We start from the raw sequence: 9,754 nt of genomic DNA on the forward strand, positions 1-9,754 counted from the left end.
TTCGCTTGTTTCTAAATCATTATTTATTTTCTGTTTTGGCTGATTCTGTTATAATAATGTTTTAGATGGATTTGGAGCAATTTTTAAATAATTAATGAAATGCAATTCCATTTCATTAATGTTCAGTTATATAATGAATTGATGGTAAAATGGCTGAGTTCCTGTCATTTCAGGAAAGCACTTAGTGCTGACGTGCCCACGGAAGAACTGAGAAGACTTCGCAAAGTTTTCTGCCATGATACTGATAATCTCAGTATCCCACGGGGCTTTTAGCTTTATTACAAATTCTGCCATTCGATTCTAATAGCATTCTGAGTTCTAGGACTAGCGGAACTGCAGGTGATGAGGGTGAGTGGAGGGCGAGGGGCCTGTGATCAGAGTGTCCCTACCCTACAGCTCTCTGGAGTGTGCTCAGCGGCAGGTGACCAGGAAGCGCTAGACCAAGGCCTGCCGCCTCAGTGAGCTGCTCTTAGTATTGTAGCCTGGACTCGTGCTGCACAGAGCTCCTGACGAGGCTGGCCTCTCGTATGGCCTCCGGCGCTCAGCCCTCTTAACTCCCGTCCCCAGAGGCCAGCCTAGCCCAGACAGAGCCGAGCTGTATGTGTTTCCTCAGCTCTGCCCCTTGCCCTATCCTCTGCTCTCAGCCTCAAGGGCACCAGCTTCCTGCCATGGCTCCTGCCGCTTGTCTGCCTCTCCCAGCTGCATCTTTGGTCCTGACACCACAGGTCTGGAAGGGGTGCTCCACCCCGTGGTGCCTGGAGCCCTGCCAGAGGTTTCTGGAGATGCTGGTTGACCCAGCCTTTGGGGAAGAGAGGAAGGTGCTGGAAGAGGGAGCGACCTGGGGGAGGAGTCCCAACCTGTTTATAAGATCGTGGCTCCTCAAAGGCTGGCAGCTTCAAAGCCAGTGCCATCCCGTTGGGACAGTCACTGTCGCCCACCTCAGAAGCCGGCATCTCGGCAGGGGCTGGGCCTAGAGTGGAACCAGAAGGGTTGGCATGGAGAACCTGTCACCTCAAGGACCACCTGGCCATCCTCACCAGGTACTAGTGTCTACCGGGCCCATGGGTACCAGTCAGGGCGGGACCTGGGGCTGGGGTGAAGTCTAAGAAGCTCGACACTATTGAAGTCAGGGGGACCCTGGTCTGTGCTAGACGGAGGCAGAGACCGAAAGCTCTGTGCTTGGGGATCTGGATTGGGGGGTGGGAGGGTAGGTGAGCAGGAACCATGGAACCGGGGGTATGGAGAAATGAGTGTGGTCAGCAGAGCCATGTCCACCACAAGGGACTAGGTAGGGGGAGGGCCCTTCTTCCCCTCCCCACCAAGGCTCGCAGCAGAGAACACGGTGGCTAAGTGTCTGTCACAGGAGACCCACCAGGCCCACAGCCTACCACTGCAGGCCAGTGGACTTCCTGGGATGCTGAAGCCCTGGGAACCCCTGTGCTTCTCAGCAGCTTGGGGACCCAGTCTCCATCTACTGCTTATGATTTGCTGGACCCAAGGGCTGAGGCCAACAGTCCACCACTGCTCACTTCAACCCTTCATCCCAGATTCTCATCCTTTGCCCGGACTAAGGCAAGCAGGACCAGCTCCTTAGGTGGCCCCTGGTGCCCCAGGCAGTAACTATGGGGAGGGCCGAGTGTGCCAAGGCCACTGCCCCAAAGGCCTTTGCCGCAAGGCTTCTGGAGCCTCGGCCCTGGGGCCCAGATCTGAGCTGGAGCCAGACATGCAGCTCCTGACTGCCATGGAGAGGACTCGTCTGTCCAGATAGCAAGAATCCTGGGGGCAGCTCAAGAGGGGTCCCCCTCCGTGACAATAACTGTTGCCCCAGCCTGAGGCTGGGGGACCCATCCATTAGTGAGGTCAGTGGAAACGTCCTCAATGGAGGTCAGGGAGGAGCTGGGGTTGCAGGGTGAAGAGAGAGAGGTCAGACAGGCCTGGCTCCATTCATCACCTCCCTCCTCTTCCCGCAGGAGCCCTGAACCCCAGAATAGCTGCCTATGGAGGTGTCTGAACTCCCCCCTTCAGCGCATTTCTTGGCCAAAGCTGTGTGCCCACCCTTTCCTGACTCTGCCCACTCTGGGTCCAGCCCCAGGGGTCAAACCAAAGACCAAGTTCAGTGACCGCGGGAGCCTGAGTCTGCCGCACACCTGGGAAGCACCTCACCCTAACTAAGCTGGTGTTCCAGGGCTGGGTCCCCATGCTCCAGCCTTCAAGTGGGGCCCTGTGGCAGGCAAGCACAGTGGTTTCGCCCAGCCTCTTTCCTGCTGGTTTGGGGCCCTGAAGGCAGGAGCTTGGCTGGCAGGGCAGGCTGGGCATCCAGCACTTGCTTTGGAACAGGCCTGCTGTGTGGCCTAGAGTGGCCATGTAGGCTGACTTTGGAAGGCTGTGTCCATGGCTCCCGCCCCTCTTCTCTCCAGCCTCCCCACTGTCCACATGGCCCTGAGACCCAGCAAGGGAAGGGGCAGGTCTACTCATTTCTTTCCTCTTGCCAAAGGCCCATGGGTTGCAGATATTCTGAGCCCCAGTCTGGGGGCTCGAGCTTCCTGGGCCACATGCCGTGGGCAGGGGTCAGCCCTGACCCCTCCCAAGAGGACTTCCTGGCAAGTACAGGCCTCAGGGCTCTCCACAGGGAGGAGAGTGGCCTAGGCTCCAGCATCCCTGCACAGGGGGAGAGGGAGTGACCAAAAGACCCTCAGCAGGAGGCACTCCCAGAGCCCTGCAGGCAGCTGGGTTGGAGAGCCCCCCAGAAGCATCTGGGTCAGTCATCAGTTAAGGCAGGTTTTTTGTTTGTTTGCTTGTTTGTTTGTTTGTGTTTTTTGTTTTGTTTTGTTTTGTTTTTAGAGAGAGATTTTTTGCTAGAGGATGTGTGTGCTCACGGAGAGACAGAGACAGAGAGACAGAGAGACCGTATGTGAGAAATCACCCCCCCTTGGGGGGGGATGGCCATGCAATCTCTTCTCCTCCATTCTCCTCTTGGGATCTTGGGTGCCCCCCACACACATGCCCAGCTTAAGTTTCAAGCTGCCATGTCCGGGACTCGAACTAAACCGCAGTCGACTACATAGGATTCCAGCAACATAATTATTATACCATCTGCTGGTCCCAAGGCAGTTTTTCAGGTGGGAGGATACTTCAAAAGGGATAGTGAAGTCCCTGTGCCCTCAGAGAAAATAATCATATTATCAATAGTTAATATATAACTGCAATTGTTATATTAGTCAAAAAATGTACGAAATTCCAGTGTCTAGACATCCACGGGGCCTGGGGAGAAAGTTGTGCACTTTTACAAAGAAGCAAAGTCCTGGAAGGTAGACCAGCACAAAGGTTGTGAGCTTGATTGAATCTAATTCTCAGCTCCTAATTCTGCGACCTTGGATAAGTTAACCTTTCTGAGCCTCAATCCTCTCACCTGTGAAATGGGAGTACTGTCTTATGAGGCCAAGGGAGGATAAATCAAGTTAGAATATGCAGTATGCTTACCACAGCGTCTAGAAACACAAGCACTTGATGAATAGTAACAAGAGCAATTGCCTAGAAAGAGCTTAGTCTTGGTTAAATGGTCTCCTCAGCATTCTACAGGCATTAATACTGCGAGCCTCAGAACACCCTGTGAAGTCAATACAATTCCCACCTCAGATAAGGAAAGGGAGGCACAGAGGAGGTCACACAGCAATGAAGTGGGCAGGACTAGGGTTTAAATCTAGACAACCTGGCTCTGGAGTCTGCCTTTAGCCCCCAGTAAAGTCCTGTCATTGTAAGTATTGTCACTGTCATACGATGCCCTGGGTAGTCTATACTGGCGATGGTCCTCAAGGTAAGGGACTGGGGGTTTCACCCTGCAGGAGAATGGTAGGGTTTCTGTGGTTGTGATGCTCGCAGTGACTGGAAGGAGAAATGGACTACTTGCTTAAACTGGGGGTGCTGACTGGCTAGAAAGTAATTAGAGACACCTCTAGCACACAGCCTGTGGACCTGTGGAGTCCTGGCCTGGCTTGGCCTGAGGGGCAGGGGAGCAAGGCTGGGCTGCCCCTGTCCCCAATCCTTGTTGACACTCAACACTCCACAGGGCACCAGCACCCCAGCCAGCACCTTCCGTGTGGCAGGAGAGGGGGAAATCTGGGTGCAGGGAGGAGATGGAATTAGGGGTCTGAAATGTCATTCAGTCCTAGTTACGACCTGTAGCTTAAGCCTATGGAGCTGGAAAGTGCTGGCACTGCACCTGATCCCCAAGAAGGCAGAAACGAGTCTTCCTTGCTGCAGGATTATGTGCCCTCGCCTGGGAGCTGAGCAGGCACACTCAGCATTGAGACACAGGACAGGGAAGATGCCAGGGTAGGGCCCTGAGTCACCCAGCTTTGTGCGGCCATCGCCCTTCAGGGTTCTTCATGGGGAGTGGAGTCAGGCCCCCATGAGCGCTGATTCAGCCCCTGCGGGCGGTATCTGTGCAGAGTGGAGACCAGTTGTGACCACGTGCAGGGAAGCGGGACTGGCCAGGAGAGGTGGGCATGGAGGGCACAGAGCAGAGAACACACTGTCTCCCAATGACGCCGTATCAAACGGCTTTCATGCAACGCCATGTTGCCTTGACCCCCTCAAGACGGGAGCAGAGTGGGTGGAGGGAAATAGGAGTCCAGGAAAAGATCCTTAGAGGGGGTCTAACCTGGTGGCAGCCTCTGTTTAGTGGCAGAAGCTCCGGTGTGGGCATGGAGTATGTCTATGGGTTCTTCACCAGGGCTACCAGAGTGTACGTCTCTAGGGGGCACCACTTTGTACACCTCCATATGAATGGCTCCCCTTGGGGCCTTGCCACCCCATGCCTGTGGAGTCCCCTCCTGGCCGGGGGCCTCCCATTGCCCTCTGCCCTCGGAGAGGTCACACTCTTCTCTGACAGCCCCTGCTCTAATGCTCTCCCTGCCCAGGCTCTTCCTGCATGGGAAGAGCGTACCCCCAGAAGTGGTCCTCTCTGACAAGCTCCCCTTCAAGGTGATGCAAGGCCAGCCACCTTCCTTGGCGTCGGCTTATAGAAGAGCCCCCCCACCCCCCGCGATCTATTCGCGTTAGCTCAGATGCCCGGGGCTTGTAAGATACCTGCGCAGGGGGCACCAGAGAGCCATACAGCCGGCCCAGGGGATTCCAGTAGGCCAGAGACCTCCACAGTGGGGTCTGGGGCTATCCCCTAGTGACCTGTCCCCAACAGGGCCCAGCCACATCCTGCTGCCCTCTGCTTTCCCTCCTGCCACCTACTCTCTGCCCAACTTCTCTGTCCCTGAGCTTCTGCCATGCAGCTTCTTGTCCCACAGCACCTGGGCTTTGTGTGTGGTCTGCCATGGCCTAGTTAATTCACAGCGACTTCTTGCCCACACCACCCTGGGACAGCCTGATGTTCTTGGGATTTCCTTACTCACATCCCAGACAGTGCACATGGGCTGAGCTTGGGTTGAGCAGATGGGGATATGACAGACCTGCCCTGGGCTCCCTGGGCCTCAGCCTCCCTAGCATCATGCACCCACTTCCTATCTGGAAGGACTGGAAAGTAGGGTGCTGGGCAGCAGGGTCACTTGTGTCACCGAAAGGCTGCCTTCCTTGGGAGCTCTGGCTGTGGCTGCTCCCGAACTGCCCAGTGTGGTGGCTACTCCTTTGTCCCCCTCTCCTTGCTCTGTCCCCTGCACTGTGCATTCCTGTCCCTGTAGGAGAAGAGGTCTCAGATTCCACCCCAGAGTGACCTGACATTCTCCAACTGTTGCAGCCCAGAACCATGACCTCAAGGACAGATGGTTCCCAGGATACGCTCCCCGCATGACTGGCAGCATGACAGCGTCACCAAGTCTGGGGAACCTGCCTAGGGCCTGGTGTTGCGCGGCTGCTCCAGCGTGCAGAAGGGATGACTAGTTGACTTCTCTCTCCAGGTGGAGGCCTCTGCCTGCTGCTGGCTGACCGTGAGGGTCCTGGAGGCACGACGCCTGCCCCGGGCTGACCTGTGTGAGTACTTGGTTCCTGGCTCCAGTGAGCACAGGGAGGGCAAGACGCGTGGGAAGGGATCAGACGAGTGCCTTGGGGCTGATCTGGGCCACCATGGTGGACCCAGGAGGCCCCTGGAGGAGGTGTGAGGACGCCTCTCTCACAGCGGTTTTCCTGGCCTTGACAGTGAGCGAGGCAGACCCATACGTGGTCCTGCAGCTGCCAACCGCACCTGGAATGAAGTACAGGACCCAAACAGTCACTGACTCCAGTAACCCCGTGTGGAATGAGACCTTCCGTTTCCTAATCCAGAGTCAGGTCAAGGTAAAGGCTGGCATGTCCGGGCCACTTACTGTACGGGCTGTACCCCACAGGGAGAGTGGTTGGAGTAGAGCACACTTCCTCCAGGGCTCTGTTGGAGACATTTTGGGGGGGTGTCTGTGCCCCAGCCCAGGCTGTGTGTGAGAGAACATGTGAGGGAAGGGGTATGGTCCTCCCTGCTGGCTGTAGGACACACCTGTGGCAATATAGGGCCTCTCCAGGCCTCTCTGTGGAACGGGGACAGTGAGAGTCCTCTCCTGACTGGGCTGCTGTGGGGTTAAGTGAGACAGTGCACAGACCACAAAGCAGGGCCTGGCACATTCCTTAGGGTAAGCCTTAGGGAACTGGCAAGACAGGGAAGAGGGAGATAGCAACAAAGAGACAGAGATAGAGGTAGAGGTGGATTAGCGTTAGAGAGAGAGCCAGCCGGTGGTGGTGCTCATAAGGGCAGCCAGATCCCACACGCTATGTGGTTCAAGACCCAGATCTGGCAGCTTGAAAAACAAACTGGACACACATGTGTGTGTACCCAAAATCTTGAGAGGAGAATGGAGGAGGCATTGTGGTGTGGCCATCCCCCTCCCCCCCCGACCTCCCGAGTGTGCTTTCTGTCTCTCTATCACAAGCACACATACCCTATAGCAAAAAAAATTTCTAGAGAGATATTTTTGCTATAGGGCACATGTGCTTGCCAGAGAGAGACAGAGAGATAGAGAGACAGAAAGCGAAAATTTCCCTTCCTGGGGGGGGGGGGTGGTGGGTGACCACACTGCAATCTTTTCTCCAGTCTGCTCTCTGGATTTTGGGCACACACACACACACGAGTGTTCCCAGTGTGAGTTGCTAAGCTGCCAGGGCTGGGACTCGAAGTGTGGTCAATTATGGGGGAGTTCAGCAACATAATCATTAAGCCATCTGCTGGTTCTGAGAGATAATTCTTTGATTTTTTTTTTCTTAATTTTCAAATTAAGCTTTGTTTGTTTGTTTGTTTGCTGTGGGGGATGTGTACTTGCTAGAGGCAGAGAAGGGAGAAAGAAGGAGAGGAGGAAAAGGGCGAAATCATGCCCCTGAGAGTGGCAACAGCCCATCCCTTCTCCATTCTCCTCTCGGGATTTTTGGCATGCCTGGTGAGATTTTCAAGCTGCTGAGTCTGGGATTCAAACTGCCCAGTTGGCCATATGGTATCCAGCCACTTTAACCTCTGTGCCACCTGCTGGCTTGACTGAATTTTATTAATTTTTTTCTTATTTATTTCTTTAATTTTATTTATTATTATTATCTTTTAAGTTTATTATAGGGCATGTGTGCTCCTCCAGAGAGAGAGAGAGTCAGGGAAAACGGGAATGAAAGGAAGCCACCAGGTCTGGGACTCAAACTATAGTTAGTCATGTGGGAGTCTAACACCTTAACCACCACATCATCTGCTGGGCCCCTGAATTTTATTTTTGATAAAAACAAAAAGTGAGGCTGACTCAGTGGTGTAGCAGTAATGTGCTGCTCAAGCAGAGCTGGGTCTATATGGAAGATTATGGGTTTGGCTCCCCGGTCCGCCTGCACACACTGGGTATGTGCCCATCATCCCGGCTGGAGGGCTGCCGGGGCAGCAGTGTGAAACCCTGTTAGGGTGCTGGTCTTGCTCACTCTCAATAAATAAATAAATAAACTTTAGAAGAATGAAGGAGGCCAGCTCCATGGAGCAGTGGTAATGTACTGCTCAAGAGAAACTGGATCCCACGTGGCAGCCACAGTTCAAATCCCCAACCCAGTTGGCCTGGAACACACAGGCATGTGTGCAAGTACCCAGGATCTGATAGGCTGGAGGACTGAAAGAAGGGGACCATGGTGTGACCAGTCTCTGTAGAGGGTGCTCTTTTTCTCTTAGGTGCTCACACACACATTTGTGTTCTATCATGAATAGAGAAAAAATGAGGGGGAATTAGAACTTCCCTGGATTTCATTATATGGCACTTTAAGAAAATATTTAATTTTATTTATCATTATCATTTAAAACATTTTTGCTATGGGGAACATGCACTCTCTAGAAAGAGGAGAGAGAGAGAGAAAGTGAGACAGCAAGCCACCAAGTCTGGGATGCGAACAGTGGTCAGCCATGAGAGTCCAACACCTTAATCAATGTGCCAACACTGCCCTTTTACAACACTTTTTAAAAGTTTTACAGTTATTGATATATATATGTCTCTCTCTCTCTCTATATATATATATATTTTTTTTTTGAGAGGTTTTCGCCATCGGATATGTGCATTCACCAGAAAGACAGAGAGCGAAAGAGAGACAGAAAGTGAGAAATCACCCCCCAGGGAGGATGGCCACACCACAATCCCTTCTACTCTGTTCTCCTCTTGGGATCTTGGGCACGCACTCACACGCGCCCAGCGTGAGTTTAAGTTACCAGGTCTGGGACTCGAACCACAATCAACTACATGGGAATCCAGCGACATAGCCATTACATTAACTGCTGGTCCCAGTTATTGATATTTTGAAGTATGAAAGTGTGGGGGCATGATAATCTTTTCTGGCTCTGGGCATGGTGTGAGTAATGAGTAGTAATAGGCTGTTTCTGTTCCTGGCTCCTAGAACATTCTGGAGCTGAGCATCTATGATGAGGACTCAGTCACAGAGGATGACATCTGCTTCAAGGTCCTCTATGACGTCTCGGAAGTCCCTCCAGGCAAGCTGCTCCAGAAGACCTTCTCCCGGAGTCCCCAGGTGGGCGGGAGCCTAGGCCCCCCTCTTCCTGCTCCAGGCTAGGGAAGGTGCTGTTTCTCTCTCAGGTTGCAGTGCTGCTGAACGCATGCATAGAAAGTGTAAATCTCTTCCAGAGACACTTGCATTTCCATAGGAGAGGCTTGACTTCATGGGTGTAGATTGAATCACCCAATGGAGAAATTGTAGTCATCTGTGGCAGGAAGGTTTAAGAGGAGAACTTCCAAACCTTCCTGGAAACACAGCACAGCAGAACCAACCTGAAGGGCAGTAGAGGGCTCTGTCATGTCCTGCTCCGTGAAGGACTCGGTCCTCTTGCTGCTGCAGGCTGCCGTGGGGGAAGCAGAGCTCTGGCGTCCCCCACAAGGGGTAGAAGAAGTGGCTCTTGGGCATCTCAAGCCTGGTTTGGCTGGGCTCCTAGTCTTCCCTTCAGCCTTGCCCAGAGTTGGAGGACGCGGAGGGAGGGAGACCCGTTCTCTGCAGATTTACCAGCGGTGGCTCACTGGGGCGGCTAGCCCGTCCTGTCCTCCGCCTTAGTTCCCTCCTCTGTAAATGGAAGTAATTGTAGTGACGTGCCTCCCTCACATGGAACTGCGGCACCTCTAAGGACATGAGTAAATGTTGACGACTTGCCCGTCCTCTTTGATTTCAGGGAGAGGAGGAGCTGGACGTGGAGTTCCTGCTGGAAAAGACGTGAGTGATAGCACACAGCCCGGGGAGCAGCTCAGGACCGCAGCTCCACTCAGGGAAA

The 9,754-nt window shown here is 53.6% G+C and overlaps 1 protein-coding gene across 1 annotated transcript in view; it reads left to right on the plus strand.

Moving 5' to 3' along the window:
* The first annotated feature begins 989 nt into the window (after positions 1-989).
* Positions 990-9,754, plus strand: part of PLA2G4D (phospholipase A2 group IVD) — a 26,910-nt gene continuing 18,145 nt past the window's right edge. The window contains exons 1-5 of the mRNA XM_006158655.1: positions 990-1,040; positions 5,907-5,979; positions 6,146-6,282; positions 8,875-9,006; positions 9,656-9,696. Coding sequence (XP_006158717.1) covers positions 996-1,040; positions 5,907-5,979; positions 6,146-6,282; positions 8,875-9,006; positions 9,656-9,696 — 428 coding nt within the window. The 5' untranslated portion in view covers positions 990-995. The remainder of the gene's footprint in view (positions 1,041-5,906; positions 5,980-6,145; positions 6,283-8,874; positions 9,007-9,655; positions 9,697-9,754) is intronic.

The sequence above is a fragment of the Tupaia chinensis genome, unplaced genomic scaffold (genome assembly GCF_000334495.1).
Source record: "Tupaia chinensis unplaced genomic scaffold, TupChi_1.0 Scaffold000605_1, whole genome shotgun sequence".
Lineage (NCBI taxonomy): Eukaryota > Metazoa > Chordata > Mammalia > Scandentia > Tupaiidae > Tupaia > Tupaia belangeri.